This window comes from Capra hircus, chromosome 13 (genome assembly GCF_001704415.2).
Source record: "Capra hircus breed San Clemente chromosome 13, ASM170441v1, whole genome shotgun sequence".
NCBI lineage: Eukaryota > Metazoa > Chordata > Mammalia > Artiodactyla > Bovidae > Capra > Capra hircus.
In genome coordinates this window covers 17,113,425-17,135,711 of record NC_030820.1, presented here as the reverse complement: position 1 = coordinate 17,135,711, position 22,287 = coordinate 17,113,425, and the positions used below count along the sequence as shown (strand labels likewise).

Here is a 22,287-nt window from a genome sequence, read left to right as displayed (position 1 = left end):
AGAATTTTCCAAGGGCGTACAACTTATAAAGTTGAGTTTTAATGTGACAAAATATATAAGTAACACAAAATTTACCAATTTAAGTGTACAGTTTAGTACTGTTAAGTATATTCACAATGCTAATGTACAACCATCACCTGCATGCATCTCCAGAACTATTTCATTCTTTCAAAGTGAAGTTTTGTTCCCATTAAATAATAGCTTCCCATTCACCTCTCCACCCAGCCCCGGGGAACCAGCAGTCTACTTCCTGTCTAAACTAATTTGACTGTTGAACCTCATGGATGTATAATATTTTTCCTTCTGTGACTGGCTATTTTCATTTACCACAACATATTCAACGTTTATCCATGTAGCATGCATCAGAATTTCCTTTATCATATTCCACTGTATGTATATTCCACATATTATTTGTCCACTTATCTGTTCATGGACACTTGGATCCACCTTTCGGTTATTGTCACTAGTCTTGTTATAAACATAATTGAACAAATACATGTCTGAGTTTCTGCTTTCGATACTTTTGAATAGAAGCCCAGAAGTGAAATGCTAGGTCATATGACAATTCTAATATATATGTGTGTTCTAATATAAAGAGAGAGAGAGAGAGAGAGAGAGAGAGAGAGAGATTTGGTCTCAATTTCTGGGCTTCCCAGATGGCTCAGTGGGTACAGGATCTACCTACAATGCAGAAGACACAGGAGATGCTGGTTTGATCCCTGGGTCAGGAAGATCTCCTGAAGGAAGAAATGGCAACCCACTCCAGTTTTCTTGCCTGAAAAATCCTGTGGACAGAGGAACCTAGTGGACTACAGTTTGAAGGGTCGAAAGTCAGACATAACTGAGCGACTAAACACACACACGTCTTTCAGGGTCTTAGTTCCCTGCCAAGGGACTGAACCTGGACCTGCAATGAATGTGCAGCGTTGAACCACAGACCACCAGAAAAGTCCCTGACAATTCTATATTTAATTTCTTGAGGAACTGCCATACTGTTTTCCAGAGCTGGTGCACTATTTTGCATTTCTATCAGCAATGTATAATGGTTCCAACTTCTCAACATCCTCCCAAAATTGCTATCTTCTGTTTTTTGATAATAGCCATTCTAATAGATGTCAAGTGGTATCTCACTGTGACCTTGATTTGCATTCCCTTATTGATTAGTGATGTTGAACATCGTTTCAAGTGCTCATTGGCCACTTGCATTATCTTCTTTGGATAAATGTCTCTTCAACTCCTTTGTCTCTTTTTAAATCTGTTTCTTTTTGCTGCTGCTGAGTTGTGGGAACTAGTATCTTAAAGGGGGTTATTTCAAATAGAAAGGGGAAAGAGGTGAATTATTCAATAAGCAATGTGGGGCAACTAGGTAAAATTCTGTAAAATTAGAAATTATTATAATTTTCATAGTAGTATTTGCTTTATAAAGGGAAATAAAATATTCAGATAAGAATGTAGACCTTTTGTGCACCATATCCAGTCCCTCCACCCATCAAGGCAATCACTAGCGTGAATTTTGCGTTTATCTTTCTATTGAAAAATAATTTTACATATTAAGCTTGTATAAGTAATTCACAATTCTGCTTTTGTATTTTATATGTTCTTCAAATTGATTTTTTTCCACTTCACATTAAATTCTTAGGCTTCAGAGTCAAATACGGTCCATTGTGTCTTCATTGCTGTAACCTGAAACTCTAATCCCACAAAGTGATAGTTCTGGAGGTGCGGACTTTGAGACGTAATTAGGTTTAGATTAGTTCATGAACTTGGGACTCTTGTGATGGGATTAGTGCCCTTAAAAGAAGATGAAGGGAAAGAGACTTCTCTCTCTATGAACGTGCATCACATTGAGGAAAGGACAGCAAAGAGTAGCCACCTGCAAGCCAGGGAAAAGGGGCTCTCACCAAGAACCCCAGGCTGCTGGTACACTGATCTGGATTTCCCAGCCTTCAGAATTGTGAGAAATAAATGTCTGCTGTTTAAGTCACTCAGTCTATGGTAGTTAGTTAATGAGAACCTAAGACAAATATCCATGTTTTCTTTTTTTAAAAAAATTTATTTATTTTTGGCTGTTCCACCCAGCATGTGGGGTTCTAGTGCCCTGACCAGTGATCGAACCTGCATCCTTTACATTGGGAGCATGGAGTCTTAACCATTGAGCCACCAGGGAAGTCCCCATATTTTCTTTCTACAATTCTATTTTGAGGGCTTGTTATGTAAACTTTTCCTTAACACTTAATCATAAGCGAGACCACTGTGCTGCATGACTTTAGGGGACATCAGCTAATATCAGTTAATTACAACATGAATGGTACCCTCTGGGGTTGTGAGACACAGCAGCTGTTTTATTTCTCTTCTAAGGACTTTAAAGATACATTTTACATATTAGATCCTTAATCTGTGTGGAATTTATTATGTGTGTTTCTGAAGTAAAGTAAAGTCGCTCGGTCATGTCCAACTCTTTGCTACCCATGGACTGTAGCCTACCAGGCTCCTCTGTCCATGGGATTTTCCAGGCAAGAGTAGTGGAGTGAGTTGCCATGTCCTTCTTGAGGGGATCTTCCTGACCCAGGGATCGAACCCTGGTCTCCAGCATTGCAGACAGATGCTTTACCGTCTGAGCCACCAGGGAAGCCCATTTCTGAAGTAAGGATTTTAATATTTTTGTTTTCCATGTGGGATTGTTCCATTGAGACTTAATAGCTCATTCCTTCTCCACTAATTTTTAATTCCTATCTATCTCTGGCTTCTCTATTCTATCCTATTAATCTAGCTTTCCTCAGTCAATATCACACTCATTAATTACTAATTATTCTTAAGCATGCTATTTGGCAGTGCCAATATTTTGTGGTAGAGATGGCTATTTGTTCAGCAAGCCCAGTTTTCTTTTAGGGAGAAATTTAAGTAGACTAAAATTTTTAGTATTGTGTGAAGTGGGACCCATATTTGCCACTTTCAGAACTGTGAGGTGACATTCACCATTTCTAGAGCTGGCGCCTAAAAGTCTCCCCTGAGATTGTGTCTTCTTTCTTAGTGTCTTCTTCTGGTTAGAGGCAGCAGATCCAGTGGAGGACTCAAGTGGTCTTCGGGATGATGGAGGCTGATAATCCTACCTTTCTGGATGACTAAATGGAGCAGAGTCCACCCTACCCGAGTGAGAGATAAACTCCACTGTGTTAGCCCTCTGAGATACTGAAGGAGTTGATTGTACCAGATAGCCCACTCTGATTAATATAACCTTCCATCGTGTTCTTTCTGGAATCATCTTGCCTGTTCTAGATCTTCTTGTACGGCTTTTAAGAGTTGGGTTATAAAGTTCCACAGAGTCCTATGAGGATTATAAATGACTTTACATTGTTATTTATGCATTAATTTGAGAATAGTTTTCATCTTTGTAGTTTTGGGTAGAACCATCATGTGTCAATTTATTCAGGTCTTTCATGCCCATTGATAAATTTTATAGTTTTTCTCCATAAAGGTATTACATATTTTTCTTTGTTCAGAGTATTTTGAACTTTATTGCTATTGTCAGTATTTTTCTATTACACTTTCTAACTGATTATTGTTGGTTTAAGGGATCGTTGATTGACTTTATGTTCAACAAGCTTGCTGGACACTTTCTTTACTGTAATAACTGCCCTAAATCTTCTATGTGGACAAACATCTCATCTGCAAATAATGAAATATTTACTTTTTCTTTCCTGATCATTGTATCTCATTTATACTTTTCTTTCTTGTTGTATTAGCTAAGACTGCCTTATCCTCTAAGAATCTGTAGTTTTGCTTTTTATATTTAAGTCTCTAATCTATGTGGGCTTAATTTTTGCATTCCAACATTAGAAAGCTATAGATTTTGTATATTTATCCCAAATTGTTCATCTTCCTGAACTCAATTTTAATAGCATTTTAGCTTATTCAATATCATTTTTCTAGATCGACAATTCTATTATCCAAAAATAATTCTGTCTCTTATATTTATGCCTCATTTTTTCTTCCTCTTTGGCTGTCTTTCAGAAGTATTCCTGGTGTCTTTGTTCACTTAGTCTGCCATAATAAACAAGTACCATAGACTGGGTGGCTTAAGCAACAGAAATTTATTTCTTCAAGAACTCTTGGAGAAGCCCAAGATCAAGATGCTGGCTTATGGGAGAGAAAGAGGGCTGCTGTCTCTTCCTCTTCTTATAATGGCACCAGCCTATTGGATTAGGGCTCCACCCATGACCTCAGTTAACCTTTATCATAGGTCCTTTCTCCAGATTCAATCACGCTAGGGGTTAGGGCTTCAACATATGAAGTTGGGGGACACAAACATTCAGTCATTAACAGTACTTCCGAATAATAGCCAAGATTGGATTTTTGTCTTTTCATTTTCTCTTTTGATTTACGTTAAAGTTTTTAATATTTATCTTTCTATGTATTTCTGGAGTAGAATCTGGCCACTCAAAGAATAATAATTGTGGTGAATTTGTCTTGGGCCATTACTCTTAGAGAGGCTAGAACTGCGTCTCCCAGATGAATTTATGGGATGTTTGGCAGGTAGGAGTGAAGCAGTTCTGAAGGACACCAGGCTGGAGTAGCAGCTTGACACACAACCGCTCTGAGTCTTAGGTCAAGGGTGAGTTCATCTCCATGGAGACTGGTACCATTTTGTTCTGAAGGTTGTGCACGTCACAGTTTAGAAGCAGTGAGAGGTAATGTTGGATTCAGTATGTCCTGATGGGCTCCAGTTTGTGCTTAGGGGGTTTCAGTTTGTTCTTCTTTCACATCAGTTCCTGACTACAAGATATGCTATAACCATTTTAGCATCAGGTCCAGTAACAGAGGCGAAGTGTTCCAGAGGCCTCCCACAGTCATGGAAACTCTAATCCCCACAATTAATCTCTTATACTATATCAATCATAGTAGTTTTGCTTTTGTAATCAAACTGTGGAAGTCACTCAGTCATGTCTCTTTGCAACCTCATGGACTGTAGCCTGTCAGGCTCCTCTGTCCGTGGAATTCTCCAGGCAAGAATACTGGAGTGGGTAGTTCCCTCCTCCAGGGGGTCTTCCCAACCCAGGGATTGAACCCAGGTCAGTTTACTTCAGTTCAGTCACTCAGTCGTGTCCAACTCTTTGTGACCCCATGAATCCCAGTACGCCAGGCCTCCCTGTCCATCACCAACTCCCAGAGTTCACTCAAATTCACGTCCATCAAGTCGGTGATGCCATCCAGCCATCTCATTCTCTGTCGTCCCCTTCTCCCCCTGCCTCCAATCCCTCCCAGCATCAGAGTCTTTTCCAATGAGTCAACTCTTTGCATGAGGTGGCCAAAGTACTGGAGTTTCAGCTTTAGCATTATTCCTTCCAAAGAACACCCAGGATGGACTTTGAACTCCCTTAGAATGGACTGGTTGGATCTCCCTGCAGTCCAAGGGACTCTCAAGAGTCTTCTCCAACACCACAGTTCGAAAGCATCAATTCTTCGGCGCTCAGCCTTCTTCACAGTCCAACTCTCACATCCATACATGACTACTGGAAAAACCATATCCTTGACTAGATGGACCTTTGTTTGCAAAGTAATGTCTCTGCTTTTGAATATACTATTTAGGTTGGTCATAACTTTCCTTCCAAGGAGTAAGCGTCTTTTAATTTCATGGCTGCAGTTACCATCTGCAGGGAATTTGGAGCCCCCCAAAATAAAGTCTGACACTGTTTCCACTGTTTCCCCATCTATTTCCCATGAAGCGATGGGACCAAATGCCATGATCTTCGTTTTCTGAATGTTGAGCTTTAAGCCAACTTTTTCACTCTCCTCTTTCACTTTCATTAAGAGGCTTTTTAGTTCCTCTTTACTTCCCACATTGCCAGTGGATTCTTTACCATCTGAGCCATCAATGGAATCAAACTGCAACTGATACAAAAATGGTCTTTGTGGGTTCAAAACAAAGTACAAAGTCCTTTGCATGGCAGATGTGACCTTCAAGTTGGCCTCGATCATCGCTTTCACCTTTCCAGTCATCGCTTTAAAGTGCTGCAACTCACCTTCCCTCATATCTATGGTCCCATTATATGAACAAACTTGCTGCTGATCATATACAATGTACTGTTTTAGGTTTTTTTTCTTTCAGTTTTACTGCATATAATTGACATGTCTGTTTACCACACTAGACTGAGTACCTCAAAAATGCTCTGTAACTTCAGTGTCAATTACATTATATGACAGTAAGGACTTTTAAAATATTTGCAAGTTAAGTGTTAGCCACCTCTTGGTGACCCCATGGACTGTAGCCTGCATGCTCCTCTATCCATGGAAATCTCCAGGGAAGAACACTGGAGTGAGTTGCCATTCTCTTCTTCAGGGGGGTCTTTCTGACGGAGGAATTGAACCTGGGTCTCTTGCATTGCAGGCTTGCCAATTTACGATCTGAGCCACCAGCGGCTTCCCTATAATTGTAAAGGAAGGAGCATCTAGGAGAATCCTTTTTAACTTATTTTAATATTTACTCCTTTACGTTTCTTAAAAATCTTAAATGTACTATTTTACCTTACTTATGGTCATGTATAAGAAGTAGGCCCAGTCTTAATTAAATATTAATTAAATATCAGTAGAAAGACATGATCAAGAATGCTTTATTTACTGCAGTAATCATTTTATAACGTATACAAAGATCAAATCATAATGCTGTGAACCTGGAACTAATAGATTGTTGTATGTCAGTATATATCAAAAAAAAAAAAGAATGCTTCCTATTAGTCACTATACTGAAAGTACTAAAAGGCATTAGTGTTCCATGAAATACATTTTAAGTAGAATTATAGGATTATATAGGGGTTCCATGGCACCCTACTCCAGTACTCTTGCCTGGAAAATCCCATGGATGGAGGAGCCTGGTAGGCTGCAGTCCATGCGGTCGCTAAGAGTCGGACAGGACTGGGCGACTTCACTTTCACTTCTTACTTTCACGCATTGGAGAAGGAAATGGCAACCCACTCCCGTGTTCTTGCCTAGAGAATCCCAGGGTCAGGGGAGCCTGGTGGGCTGCCGTCTCTGGGGTTGCACAGTGTCGGACATGACTGAAGTGACTTAGCAGCAGTAGCAGCATAGTGGTTCCACAGTGGCTCAGTGGCAAAGAATCCGCCTGCAATGTTTTCCTCCGAAAAACACCACAGATGGTCGATTCCCTTCGGATGGAAGCGGATGTGGTGTTTCTGGAAGGAGCATAGGATAGCGGGATTTCCGGCCCAACGGCTCCAGGGTCTACAGGACCGGGACACCGAACCGGAACCCGTGGGAGGAGCTCCCGCCAGGGGGAGCGAGGTGTCCGGAAGTGCCGGGAGAGGGGACCACATTTCCCACAAGCCCGTGGGGTGGGCGGGGGGACGGCGAGGGGCGGGCATCGGGGACCTTAACGGACAGGCCTTAACCCCGCAGAATCAAGGTAAAGGTTGGCACTGCGGCTCCAGGGGAAGAGTAGATTTGGAATAGTCACCCTCCTAACCCATCTCGAACTGACAGAGGGACCTTGGCGACTTTGGGGTTTCCGGGCCGCAGGACTCCACCCCCCAGAACCCAAAGCAGCTCTTCCACTGTGGGCCTGGGGGCGCTTCCTAGGTGCCTGACGATGCGGTTCGATGCGCTAGGAAGGCGAAGGCCCGGGGTCTACCCTTTTCTAGGGCCGTCGCGCCTCTACTGGGTCCTCGTTCGTCCCTGACCCACGCCCTGTCTTCCGTTAGCGCGGGCTGGAGCGGTACTGTGCCCGGCTCCTTGGGGCTCGAAGTCGGGGGGGTGATGCCGGGGAAGGTGTTCTTCCTTCCCCCGCCCCATCTAAGTAGCGGGCGACCTCCCCTCTCCTTTGGTTGTTGCTCGGACGTCCTTGTGTCGGGGAGGCTAAAGCTGTCGAAGGCCTGTGAGCCAAGCACTGCTAAGCACCTCCACCCAACATCCCTAAATCCTTTCCTCTACCGGTGTTAGGAAGATTGCCATCGGGAGAGGCGAAGTGACTTGCCCCTAGGTCGGCCACAGAACTTTAAATGGCAGGACTTAAGGTTCGCACCAAGCCTCTCTGGATCTAAAGCACTTTGCTTAAGCCCCATCACCTTTCTCCAAACCTTAACCTAAGACGCTGGGGACCAGTCATTTTTTTTTTTTTTTTTTGTCCCGCAGCGCACCCTCCCCCCTTGAACCCCCCCCTCTCCGCGCGCTGCACCCCAGCGGCGGTCGCGCTGGCAAGGACACTTCGCTCAGGCCTGTTCAAACAGCGATCCCAGGGCCCTCCGGCGACCCACTTTCCCTGCTCTCCTTTTCTGCCTTCTCCGGGCCAACTCCTCTGGGGAGGGACAGACAGCGCGCGTCACCGCCGCAGCCGCCGGGCGGGTGGGTGGAGTTTGCTGCGCGGCGGCAGCAGAGAGTGGGTCCCCCTCCACCCCCAAAGCTCTGGGGCGGGGCTGCCTGGAGGTCGCGGACTGACAGACGGACCTCGCCGGGATGGGGGGTGTGGCTGCCCCGCCAGGGTCCTGTGGGTGGGACGGCTGCACCGCGACCACCGGTGCCCTGGGCCCCTCCGCCTTCCGCTAGAGATGCTCTTCCTCTCCGTGAGTTATTTTTCCGTCCGGGTGGCCCGGCCTCCTCAGCGTAGGTCACGCCCCGGGGAGGAGGAAGGAGCCGGGCCATCTCGGACGGTGTGGCCTGGAGAGGGCAGGGCCACGGGGAGCTGACCAGCTGCGCTTTGGCGTCCTCCTCCCTTCGGGAATGTTGATCCGCGGCTGCGTTCCATGTTTCAGTTTCATGCAGGCTCCTGGGAAAGCTGGTGCTGCTGCTGCTGCCTGATTCCAGGCGACAGACCTTGGGACCGGGGCCGGCGCTGGCGGCTGGAGATGGCGGACACGAAATCCGTGCACGAAACCCGGTTTGAGGCTGCTGTGAAGGTGATACAGAGTTTGCCGAAAAATGGTACGTGCACTTGGGCCCCGCTGAAGAAGCCTCCTGCAGAGGCCTGAGGCCCCAGTTTTCTGAATCTCACCTCCTTGAACCGTCTTTCTGCTTCTGGTCTTGCTTATTTAACCTACTTATTTTCTTCCTTGATTTCTGCATGCAGTTGAAGGGAGGTATCGGATGTGAATTAACTGCCTGCTGATCTTTAAAGCCTGAAACAGATAAAGTACCGAGATCTTAAGCAGTTTGTATTGTTGAAAAATCTCGTCACTTAATGACTGCGAGTTTGGGTATGGTAAAATAAAATCTAGGATAGAGATGCCTGGGGTCGCATACTCATAAAGTCTACTTTCTGAAAACTTTTCATATGAAGGAAAAGAACCACTGTATTCACGTGTAAAACGGTTTCTCTTATTTAAAAAGTGGCTAAATATTTACTGCTTAAAAAAAAAACCTGTTTCGTTGTACTAGTGTTCGCTTTTTTGCACTCATTTGGAGTCTTGCCACTTACCTGAAAAGTCACTGGAGTTGTTCTTTGATATTTGGCTTGTCATTTTTCTGAACTTTGTCAAGATTTTTCTCTGTGTGGTTTGATTATGACCTGTCTTCGTGTGGTTTTCTTCATGTTCATGCTGTTCAGGATTTTGCAGAGCTTTTTGAACTTGTAATTTTATGTCTTTGACAAATGTTGGGAAGTTTAAGGCCATTATTCAGATTTTTTTTTGTGTGTGGAAAGGCTTGAAAAGGGGGACTTTGACTTTTCACTTATCTTTCTGCATTATATGAATTATCTTTCACAAGAAACTTATATTTTTAAAATGATGCTTTTAAGTGCTATTATTGTGCCAGAGTGTAAAACTAACTGAATACAACACTAATATATTACTACAGTATTTAATGTCATGGTCCCTATTTTCATGATCATTGGGCTAAGCAATACATTGGGCCAAGTTCAGTAAATCACTGGGCTAAGTTCAGTACTATTAACAAACATTCATTAAGTGCAGATAAAAAAGGTTTTGAAAACAACTATACATAAAATAACTTTGCTTTCGTAATCTTCAAACATCAAATCGGAGGAAAGAGGAGTGAATGAACAAAATGTAAAGAAATAACGTAGGAACTTAGGTTTTTTTTTTAGGTATTGATTTTTAAAATGTCTGATTGAGAGAGTTTATAGGAAGGCATGATGCTAAGAGTTTTGTTTAAATGGTACCTTCATCTTTATTTCTAAAACATGTGTGTTTATACTTCTTAAGAATTGATAGGATAGACTTGGAGATAGTTTGGTATCTTTACTAGGATCATGTATTGCTTATTAGGAAATCCACGTAAGTATAAATACAGTTTGTATTATATAACGTTTAAGAAGATATTGCAAAGTCAAGAACCTCTGCCAAATGGCAACAGAGTTAGGCAATGTTCAGTACTGTACTATTATTCCCTGAAATGAAATTGATAGTCATTGAAGCAGAACTATTGTTATAATGAATCATTAATTTTTTTCCTTCTCTATACAAATTTATTTTTTAAATTTAATTTAATTTTTTTTAATTTTTATTTTTTCATTAATTATTTTTATAGTAAAACTTTTAAATTGTGTCATCTGTTCTGGATTATTTTGCAAATAAACTTATAGTTTTTTGTTTCTTGTTGCTTAATCTTTATTATGGTATAAAGTTACGAAGAATCCTGTAGCATCTTGTTTGGTATACTCTTGGCCTTCAGAAATTTGTTTTCCTATATAGTATTTTAAACACATATATATCAAATATATTATGCATGAGCACCTTGAGGACAAGATTATACTTTATCCAGTGTCTTATACATAGGATACAGTCAGTATATGTTATTAGTTTTTGTTGTAACCTAATGTATATGCTAGTCACCTTAACCAATAAACTTTTACATCTCAGTTGACTAAAGATATTATGAGATGAAGCTTTTGATGTTTTAAATTTGGGTTTGTGTTACTGAAATAGGTAGCCATTTTAAACTATAGTTTCTCCATTTTTCCCCCTCTTCTATGTAAAAACTGTATCACTGAAACACTCTATCTAATGGATATTGTTAAATGAGCATGTAGTGTGTACTTAGTTATTATTGTAATTTTGGAATTAATTATGTATTCCTGGACAAATCTGAACCATCAGGCCTCAGTTTGTCTGTGTTGTAATTTTCACAATGTGTATGAACTGTTAGCTTTTGATAACTACATGTTATCAGATTATTATGCAATCTATAAAGTTTAAAAAATAGTTTTACAGTTTTAATTTTTATTATAAATTTTGGAATAAAAGTAATATACACTAAATGTAACTTTTGAAAAAATAAAAATGAGCAAAAAAGAAACTAGAAGTAATCTATATGCCTATGATCTAGCTGTATCCTCTTTTAACATTTTGATGTGTTTCCTTCTACTCTGCTTTTTAACTATGTAAGTATTTATTTTGCAGAAATGGATTGTTCTGGTTATGCTGTTTTAAACTGCTGTTTTGTTCTCATTTCATAGTAGATCATGAAGCATTTTTCATGCTATTTTTTATATTTTTCTACAGTAAATTTTTAAATGATTTCTACTTGTCTTTATCTTCTGTATTTTAAATTTTATTACAAAATAACACATACTTTGTAATATAAAAGTAGTGCAAGTGAAAGTTGCCTCATTCCCCATTTCTAAGTCCCAGAGATATTCAGTGAGAATAATTTGATATGTATATCTAGATCACACATTCATGAATACAAGCTGGCTCTTACACACACATGTACAACTAATAAATTTGCATATATATTTATTTTTCAAAGTTGGAATAAGACAATAAAATTGTCTACAACCTTTCCACTTATAATATGGCATGAATGTAATTTCATATTAGTACACAAAAAACAGCAAAATTTTTTAGGGCAGTAATTATAAATAATCCTGTCATATGTGTATCAAAATTATTTAGCTTGTTATTATAAAACATTTATATTCTAGTTTTTCTCTGTTGTTAAATAGTATTGCAACTTATAGCATTAATTCAAACAGTTTGAAATTTTTAAATATAAAAATGTTTCCTGATATGCTAGAAACATGTATGAAGACTGATCCTTAAAAAACTGATGTGTCTAAAAACTATGGAGGTAGGAAATGAGATACATATTTCATGTTGGATTAATTCTTTTTCTTTTCAGTACATGCTGGTTGGCTGTAGCCCAACTTTGTAATCCATTGAGAAATCGGAAATCAAAAGAAGTTGAATTTCTTGCTGTTGCAATTTGAGTTAGCAGAGTATATGTTTCACTTTTTGATTTATTCTAGTCAGTGTGATTTGTCACAATTTTTGGATAAAAATACCTTATTACAGTTGCATGATACAGTTATTCTATATTTGAGAAGGCAATGGCAACCCACTCCAGTACTCTTGCCTGAAAAATCCCATGGGCGGAGGAGCCTGGTGGGCTGCAGTCCATGGGGTCGCGAAGAGTTGGGCACTACTGAGTGACTTCATTTTCACTCTTCACTTTCATGCATTGGAAAAGGAAATGGCAACCCACTCCAGTGTTCTTACCTGGAGAATCCCAGGGACGGCGGAGCCTGGTGGGCTGCCGTCTATGGGGTCGCACAGAGTCGGACACGACTGAAGCGACTTAGCAGCAGCAGCAGTTGCATGATACAGTTATTCTATATTTTGGTTTTTTAAGTGACATTTACCAATTATTTTGGTTACACTTATAGCATATTTGTTTGTTTATTCTTTCATTTATCGAACTGTTGGGCATTGTTATTAAAGTGTACAATATCAGAGTTTTTTGATTTGGCCTACGCTGTGTGGCATGTGGGATCAAACCTGTGTCCCCTGAATTGCAGGGTGGATTCTAACTACTGGGTAACCAGGGAATTTTATTTTTAAATCAAAGGAATAAAGAACCTGAGCCATAACTTTTGTTGTTGTAAAATAGGAATACTTTGAACTATTAATGAAGTATTAAAAAATCACTATTAGTATAGCTTAGCTAATTTATTGCATTAAATGATCAATTGTATTCTCCAAGTGATCTTACTTAATGTATGTTTTCAACAGGTTCATTCCAGCCAACAAATGAAATGATGCTCAAGTTCTATAGCTTCTATAAGCAGGCAACTGAAGGACCTTGTAAACTGTCAAAGCCTGGCTTCTGGGATCCTGTTGGAAGATATAAATGGTAATTTTATGAGGAAAGCTATGGAAGAATTTTTAAGTTTAATATAATTATCATCTGAGTGTTATTTATGTGGTTATGTATTATTCTGTGCATGAAGTGTTCCAAGTATTGGGTCCATTTTTATCCTTGATGTGCTCCAGCACAATTTCACACAAATAGGAAGGTCTTTGGGAAGAGAGAAAAACAATAAAACCACAAGAGGTGGGTGTATCAAAGATAAAAAAGCATTTTCAGTTAGTCTTTTCCTTTATGGAATTTTTTTTTCTTTTTATTATGCCAAGAAGGTCTTGCAAACTGCATTTAAAAAAACCAAACTCTCCTGCTTCTTTTATCTGCCAAGAAAAAGACTGACTTTGGCTTGTCAGGTGACATGTTTTGCTTCGAGCCTTTAAGATAATAAGTAACTAGGAGCATGACTCAGGTTCTGGCTTACTTTTTATCTCAGCTATTACTCCTGTCCCACTGTACTTGAATAGAAATTTTATTTTTAATATATTTACCAGAATCACAAAATACCTCTGCCATGTTTCCAACTGACCAACATTTGATTTTCTTAAACAAAATATCGTGACCATACATGATGTAAGTCAGGAACAGTGTGTGCTAACTGGCAGAGTAAGTCTTAAGAGCCATATGTTTCAATGGCCAAGTTCACCCTGCACTGGAAGTCCTTAAACTCCTTTGAGGATTTCTTAGTCATGTACTTTCCTCTAAGATCTTTTTGAAAAGTCCTAACATACTAGCTTAAAGGTAACAGCAATATGGTTTTTAAACTGTTTGAAGAAAATTTATTTATTAATGATTTCCCTCAGAATTGACCTTTGGTGGAGTTTAACTGCTTCTGGAAAATATCTCTAAAAAGAGAGGTTTTCATTTTAGGCAAAAATTTCAAAGGCTCTTCTCATCATCTGAGACTTTAAATTTTTCTTGTCCCTCACATTTTCAGTTTTTTTAGAAGTAAGAAAATGTTTCCATTTTTCAAGTGTCTAAGTTAGACTCTTATTTAAATTAACCAAAACTTCTGTTCATTTGAAACATGACTGTGACAGTGCTTGTAAAATTTTCTAAAATGTTCATTTTTGTCAGTGTTCTTTATAATGATAAAGACTTTAAAGAGTTTTTAGCAAATAATCATGAACAGTGTATAGTGTCTGTGGCCTGTAGTCTGTATAATGTGGTCTCTGTAATCTATGATATATATATATTTTTTATACTTATTAATAAAGTTTTAGATACTACTCAATTTGCCATTTTACTCTGATATTTTTCTTCAAGTTTGGTGCATTTAAAGAGATCCTTTGGAAACATGTTAATGTTTATATTAATAGCTTTAAGTAAAGCCTATTTTAAATTAGTGACCCTATAGCAGTAACTGTAAATTGCATTCTAAGCAATTGAAATCAGGCGTCTTTCTGTTGTTATTTGGGTATCTTCATTTCTAGGGATGCGTGGAGTTCTTTGGGTGATATGACCAAAGAGGAAGCCATGATTGCTTATGTTGAAGAAATGAAAAAGGTAGGGAAAATAATTCATAATAGAAAATAAAACTTTCCAGGGCCGCCTTAATTTTTATATCAGTCTAATTGCTTTGTTTTAAGAAACAAGGAGATTGTATTACATTAGAATATAGAATCTAGATTATTGACTTTATCAGGGCTTTATCTGTATCAAAGTTCATCTTAAGGTGCAGTTTTTTCTTGAAGGTAGAGCACATCATGACATGGTATTTTCTTTTTTTCATCTTTCCTATCTTTCTCTATAGTTGACTTCTGCAGAAAGTATATGAATAGGAACCTTTTAAAATATTGATTTCCCTTTCTCAGGAGTCTGGGACTTACCTGGACTGTCTTTAAAACATTTCTGCTTTGAAACTTTTAGTGAGAAATAGGTACTAAAACCACCCAACAGTGTTCTCGTACAAGTGTTGACTCATAAATTGAGATGTTCCTATCAGTAGATTTCTCACTAACAAGCTTTTTTCTGTGAATGCAAAAATTCTTCAGAAGGAGAATAAGATAAGGATGCTTTTAGTTTGTCTGGTAACTAGTAAGGAGGGGATTCTTTATTAATTAGCTCTTCCAGAAGCAATTTGATGAAGAAATAATTTTTAATTGTCATTTTAAAGATGATCTTAATGCCTTTTTTATAAAGGACGATTTGTATGTTGTAATAGATCAGAAGTTGTGAAATCTAGATCTGCCTGAGAATGTAAAATAACCTTTGAACATAAAGAAAATCTGTAAAAAGGAATAGTTTTTGCCACGTGCTTCGACAGTATTAATCTCTTAGTAGTATTCTTTACTTGGTAGATTCAGACTGATTTGCTTTGGTCTAATCTCTTCTATACTGCTCAGAGTTGTGCATTTTGTTACATTTTCACAGTTTTATTTGGTGGACTTTGTTTATCTGTTACAGAGGTCAGAGCTTAGTTCTTTTGGTTGTTAACTGTATCAGTAGCACAACAAAGGAGCCTTTCAAAAGCAGAGAGAAAGATAACCTACAGCTTTGGTTTGATACCATTCTTTTCTTTTTTTCCTTAAATATTGTTATAATCTTTCCTCATTCCCTCCATTTTAATTCTTTAGTGGTAATTTTAATTATGCTTTGTAGATTGATACAGAAAAGATATATATATATATGTACATATATATATATCCTTTATTTAAAAATGGAAAGAAAACCAATAGTGGTATCATATTAAACATACTGTGCAGCAACTAGCTTTCTGCCTGTAAAAAAAAGTTATAGATATTTTCCCAATCAGCACACATAGAACTAATCTTAGACTTTTTAATATCTGTAAAATATTCCATATATAGGTAGGAGGTGGGAGGGAGATTTAAGAGAAAGGGGACATGTATATCTATGGCTGATGCATGTTGATGTATGGCAGAAACCAACAGAATATTGTAAAGCAATTTTCCTCCAGTTAAAAATAAATTTAAGAAATTCCACATATAGAAATAATTTGTCAGTCACCAGCTTATGACTGTTTATTTGAATGCTTTTCGTTTAATTTACCTTGCCTTTTAACTCTGATGATTCTAAATTGGCCCATAGTTATGAAGGCGTCTGAAAGTGGTTACCATTTCTTGCCTTCCTTAAGTACCTTTTTAAATACCGAACACAAGAATTTTACTTTAGTTCCACAGTTTTTTATTTTATTTTACATTAGTGCCTTTAGTGTTTAATGCACAATATATAGGTTATCATGTAAAATTTTACATGAAGCTTATGTGGTTTTCAAAATGAGAACGCTTTTAAATCTTAGCCTGAAATTTTTCTAGGGTAGTATATACATTAATATGTAATTAACATAGATAGATACTTTGAGGAGTCTGTAGAGGAGCTTCTCAAAGTTTATCAGTAAGTAAATTATAAATATATTATTTGGTCCTAGTGTGGATCACAGTAATAGTTGGTTTTCACAAGATTTGTTTCATTTCATTACAGATTCTTGAAACTATGCCAATGACTGAAAAAGTTGAAGAATTGCTACATGTCATTGGTCCATTTTATGAAATTGTAGAAGACAAAAAAAGTGGCAGAAGTTCTGATTTAACCTCAGGTTGGGCTCTTTTACCTAGTTTTTCATTCAGCAATTGATATATTATGTGTATTAATATTTATATGTCTAATTTATTTTTCACTTTCACATGCCAGTCCGACTGGAGAAAATCTCTAAATGCTTAGAAGGTAGGAATAAATGAAATCCGTGTGAAACTTTTGTTCAAAATTTACATGTCAGAAGAATTCTGCACAATTTTATATAACTTAACGAGCTTTTCACTCAAGTTCTTTTTCTAAGCAAATACATTGTACCAAGTTCCAAAATACTATAAACCCTAATTTTTAACCCTGAGTTATTAAAATATGACAGATGGTTCATTTGTATACAGAATTGTAAGAAAATTCATGGTTTTATTTTTATGATTCATATTTTATGTTTTCTGTTTGCTTTATGAATTGTATTAGCAGTGCTATGGCTGAAATGACTTGCTAGCTAATTTTAAGTGATTATGTTTATAGTATGGTTTAACTTTAGTGTAGCTAGAGTTTTAGAGTGTTTAAAACAAGACGTCAGTGAATTCACCTCACTTGTCTTTTTTGTTTAGAATTCTGTTTTCATGTTCTCAGTAAAGAATTGAAAGGATTATCTTTATGTACTAGCAGGAGCTGAATATTCTGCAGATTTGCTGTGTTTTTTTTTTTTTTTTAATTTTATTTATTTATTTGGCTGCTCTGGGTCTTAGTTGTAGCATGTGGGATCTAGCTCCCTGACCAGGTATCAAACCTGGGCCCCCTGCACTGGGAGCTCAGAGTCTTAGCCACTGGACCACCAGGGAAGTCCCAGATTTGCTGGTATTAACTGTCAACATTTGCTCTTCAAATTGTTTTAGAAAGCAGAGTGAAATGAGCCAGTAAGAGTCATTTTAAATGACAGTCATATATGTTTTAAATAAAAATCAGCTTGGCCATCCTTACTTTCTCTTTCCCTGGCATCCCATTCCATCTTTTACTAATTGATGGAAACGATAATCTTTCTGTCCTAGGTCCTGTGTCTGCCATCATAACTGACGGTGATTTTTACAGTGTATGACTCAGTACCACACCCTCTGTATCTGATTGGCTACTCGAGGAGTCAAACGTTAACAAATTACCTTCTTTATATTTCATACTTACTCAAGTCAGAAAAGACTATCAGTGTTTTCTTTCTCTGAAGTGTGTTGCTAGGATGCAGAAGGGAGTAATTCTGGACCTGCTTTGGCTGTGTCCAGCCTACAACCAGAGGCAAATGTTGAAAAAACTAATGAAGTTTCAGATAATGATGTCTCAGATCCATAATCCCTTAATTACAAATTTCAAAAGGCTTGATAAAGCTTTTTTGGTAACTCGTTTGGCAGAAAAATGTGTCCTAATATGTATAGGAGGAGCAAACCTTGATCTGAAATGATATGAGGCTATTTTAAGTTTTTATTCTAATTTTGCCTATTACTATGTTTTGCTGTAAAAATATTATTTTTAAAAATTTGTGAGAGCTGCCTTTAGACTCTATTGAAGGTATTGTATAATATACATTATATACAGTATATGACTGTTGCAAAGTTAGAAAACTCTGGATTTCAAATCATATCTAGATCCAAGGATTGTGAGGGATGTGGACCTATACCATAATTTATTTAACCTGTGCCACTCTAAAGGAATTTAGATTGTTTCCTCTTCTGATCATCAAAGCCTGCTGCTGAAAGTAACCATGTACAAATGTCATTTTACATAGGTAGAACTATATAAGTAATAAATTATATTAGGAGTGTTTGATGGGTGTTTCCACTTTTGTAAGATATTGCTGAATTGCAAGACAGTTGGTAATCTTTGAATTTTTTATGTTTTTTTTTTTAAACAAAAAATCTTATTAAGAAGTAGTTCTTTTTTGTTCTTATTAAAAGTAGGCCAAGTAGAACAGATTATCTGTGTCACATGGGCTTTTTCAGAACATACATAGGAAGCTTGGAAATCAGGAAATATGAGCTTTCCAACTTCGTTCTTTTTTCAAAATTGTTTTGCCAGTTCTTGATTCCTTGCATTTCCCTATGCATTTCAGAATCGGCTTGTCAATTTTTATAAAAATGCCTAGCTGAGATTTTGTTAGAGATTATAATGAATTATAGATCGTTTTGGGGAGTATTGTCAGCTCAACAATATTACTTTCTAATCCATTTCTTTAGCTCTTCTTTAATTTCTTTCAACAGTGTACTATCATTTGCAGTGTATAGTTCTTATACCATCTTTTGTCAGATGTGTGGCTAGTTATTTTATTCTTTTTACAGCTATTGTAAATTGACTCTTCTAATTTCATTTTTGGATTGTTTATTGGTAGTTTTTAGAAATACATTGATTTTTGTGTATTGATCTTGTATCTTACAACCTTACTGAACCATTTATTATTTCTAATAGGTTTTTTGGTAGATTACTTAGCATTTTCTGTGTGTGAGGGCATGTCATTTGCAAACAGAGGTCATTTTACTTCTTCCTTTCCAATCTGGATGCCTTTTATTTGTTTTTATTGCCTGATAGCCTCAGGTAGAACTTACAGTACATCTTTGTCTTGTTCCTTGTTTTAGGAACAAAGCATTCAGCCTTTTAACATAAAGTATGACTCTAGTTGTAAGTTTTCATAAATCCCCTTTATCAGATTGAGAAATTTCTCTTATATTCTCAATTTCTTCAGTGTTATGTTGTTGAGTGTTGGGTTTTGTCAAGTGCCTTTTCTGCATCCATTGTGATAATCATGTGGGTTTTGTCCTTTAGTCGGCTACTACGGGAGCAGGCAATGGCAACCCACTCCAGTACTCTTGCCTGGCAAATCCCATGGATGGAGGAGCCTGGTCGGCTGCAGTCCATGGGGTCGCTAGGAGTTGGATACGACTGAGCGACTTCACTTTCCCTTTTCACTTTCATGCATTGGAGAAGGAAATGGCAACCCACTCCATTGTTCTTGCCTGGAGAATCCCAGGGAAGGGGGAGCCTGGTGGGCTGCCATCTCTGGGGTCGCACAGAGTCAGACGCGACTGAAGTGACTTAGCACCAGCAGCAGCAGCACGGTGTACTATGTTGATTTTTGGATGCTGAGTAGCTCTTATTAATAATTCTTCATGCTTTCTGCAGCTCTCATCACAGAGGTGATACGGGGCTGCTTTTGTTGCTGTCTGGTGTTTCGCTAACAAACATCCTTTTGATGAGAGGGGTTAGGTGGTTCCCTGTTGCTTTCTTTGTTGAAGGTGCCTGTGAGTGGTGGGTGTTTCTGTATTTTACTTATCGTCAGTTTTTATTTATTTATTTTTTCTGATTGTCAGGGGAAGAGTAAGGGAGATTGAAAAGCTGTGCTATAATCATGATTCTCTGAGAGGGAACAGAGCTCAGTGTTGACTATAGAGCTGAAGTTTTACTTTTAATTGCTACTGATTAGAGAGATTTAAATAAGGCTATAAGCCTGACTGTTAAAGATGAGTGGAGATTTAATAGGTTATTTGAGAGGCATGGAAGCATCCAGAAGGGACCTGTATAATTGAAAATAAAGCCCAGATGTTTGTGGAGGAAGACCACTGTTTTTGGCCAAGAGCCACTTAGGATGCCTTCAATATCTCAGAGTTATGGAAATATAATCCCCAGTGTCTCAGAATGTGGTCCAGTAACCATCAGCATTGGCATCACATAATGAAGATCATGGTATCTGGTCCCATCACTTCATGGGAAATAGATGGAGAAACAGTGGAAACAGTGTCAGACTTTATTTTTTGGGCCCCAAAATCACTGTAGATGGTGACTGCAGCCATGGAATTAAAAGATGCTTACTCCTTGGAAGAAAAGTTATGACCAACCTAGATAGCATATTCAAAAGCAGAGACATTACTTTGCTGACTAAGGTCCGTCTAGTCAAGGTCCAGTGGTCAGGTATGGATGTGAGAGTTGGACTGTGAAGAAGGCTGAGCACCGAAGAATTAATGCTTTTGAACTATGGTGTTGGAGAAGACTCTTGAGAGTCCCTTGGACTGCAAGGAGATCCAACCAGTCCATTCTGAAGGAGATCAGCCCTGGGAGTTCTTTGGAAGGACTGATGCTAAAGCTGAAACTCCAGTACTTTGGCCACCTCATGCGAAGAGTTGACTCATTGGAAAAGACTCTGATGCTGGGAGGGATTGGGGGCAGGAGGAGAAGGGGACGACAGAGGATGAGATGGCCAGATGGCGTCACTGACTCGATGGACATGAGTCTGAGTGAACTCCGGGAGATGGTGATGGACAGGGAGGCCTGGCATGCTGCGAAGAGTTGGACACGACTGAGCAACTGAACTGAATTGAACTGAGGAGCTTTATGGAAATCTAGAATCTTAGATTACCCCAGATTTACCGATTCAGAACCTGCATTTTAACTAGATCTCAGGCGATTCCTATCCATGATACTGTTTGAGAACCTTTGATGTATTTACTCTCAAGGTATGACTTTGGGTAATAGGACAATTTGTCCCTTTTAAGTGATTGATCGGATTAACTAATGCTTTTTCTTTTTTTAAACTCATGCTTAAAAAAAAAGATTAGCTTTCCATTTACTGTGTAAAGACATAGTAATGTAATTTGTGCACCTGAAGCCCTATAGGTAATAAAAGGATAAAAAAAAACTTTTTAATGCAGTCCAACCATAATATTCATGAGTGCTTTTAGGGCCAAAGGTGTTTATGTTTTCAGCATGCTAATGTATGTAACAACCGTCTCTTCGTTTATTGTGTATAAAGATCATTCATCTCTTACCTTTACAGTTTGATCAGTGTTAAAATAATTTATCGTCTGCCTTGTTTAGAAAGAATTTAAGATAGTGTTACCATTTTGTTGTGAACAGATAACTGGAGGAATTAATGTAATGTATATATATTTATAGTTGAAGAAAATAATACTGTTAATTATATATTAACATTCTAACTTTTTCTTCAAGATTATTTTCTTAGTTATTTGTGAATTACACAAGGTATTATTTGTAAATTGCAACATGATTGGGTACTACAGCATAAAGTTGAAAGGGTCATTTTGTATTTTAGATCTTGGTAATGTTCTAGCTTCTACTCCAAATGCCAAAACTGTTAATGGTAAAGCTGAAAGCAGTGATAGTGGAGCTGAATCTGAGGAAGAAGAGGCCCAAGAAGACACAAAAAGACCAGAACCACATGATAGCGGTAATCTTTGGGCGATGGGCTGATCACTTTGCATTAACTAAGATGAAAGGCTGTGGAGAGGTGTGGACTAATTTGGCCTTGTGTGTGATCAGGGCACGTGGAGGGCCTGGACTCTTGACCTCTAACCAGGTTTGTTGTGGACCAAGAGACTCCAGAAAAAGTTCACAAGTTCAGGGACAGCCAGCCTTAAGCATAGGTGGGCTGATGTTAATTGAAGGCTAAGAAGGATAGGTCACTCCTGTAAATGTAGTGCCTGAAATGCTGCATCAGACAAGTTAAACCCTCAATATCTTGTCGAGAATAGCATGGGTGCAGAGGATAGGATACAGGCAGAGATTCTGATGAGCAGGGAATGTTGGAATCATGGGGTATTGCACTGGGGGAGCCTTGTGAGGAAGAGTACCAGTGATTCTTCGGGAGATTGTTTTAGAAAGGGGGGGCAGAAAGACACTAAAACAAACCAT

General features: G+C 38.4%; 1 protein-coding gene across 3 annotated transcripts in view; it reads left to right on the top strand.

The window, feature by feature from the left end:
• The window catches only part of ACBD5 (acyl-CoA binding domain containing 5), a 31,675-nt gene continuing 16,745 nt past the window's right edge, over window positions 7,358–22,287 (top strand). Inside the window, exons 1-6 of one of the 3 annotated variants that reach the window (XM_018057024.1) lie at window positions 7,358–7,417; window positions 8,760–8,928; window positions 12,978–13,098; window positions 14,541–14,613; window positions 16,552–16,666; window positions 21,689–21,823. In XM_018057024.1, coding sequence (XP_017912513.1) covers window positions 8,853–8,928; window positions 12,978–13,098; window positions 14,541–14,613; window positions 16,552–16,666; window positions 21,689–21,823 — 520 coding nt within the window. In that variant the 5' untranslated portion in view covers window positions 7,358–7,417; window positions 8,760–8,852. Of the gene's footprint in view, window positions 7,418–8,388; window positions 8,571–8,759; window positions 8,929–12,977; window positions 13,099–14,540; window positions 14,614–16,551; window positions 16,667–21,688; window positions 21,824–22,287 lie in introns of those variants that run through there. The other 2 variants (XM_018057023.1, XM_018057025.1) reach the window with 2 other exon arrangements.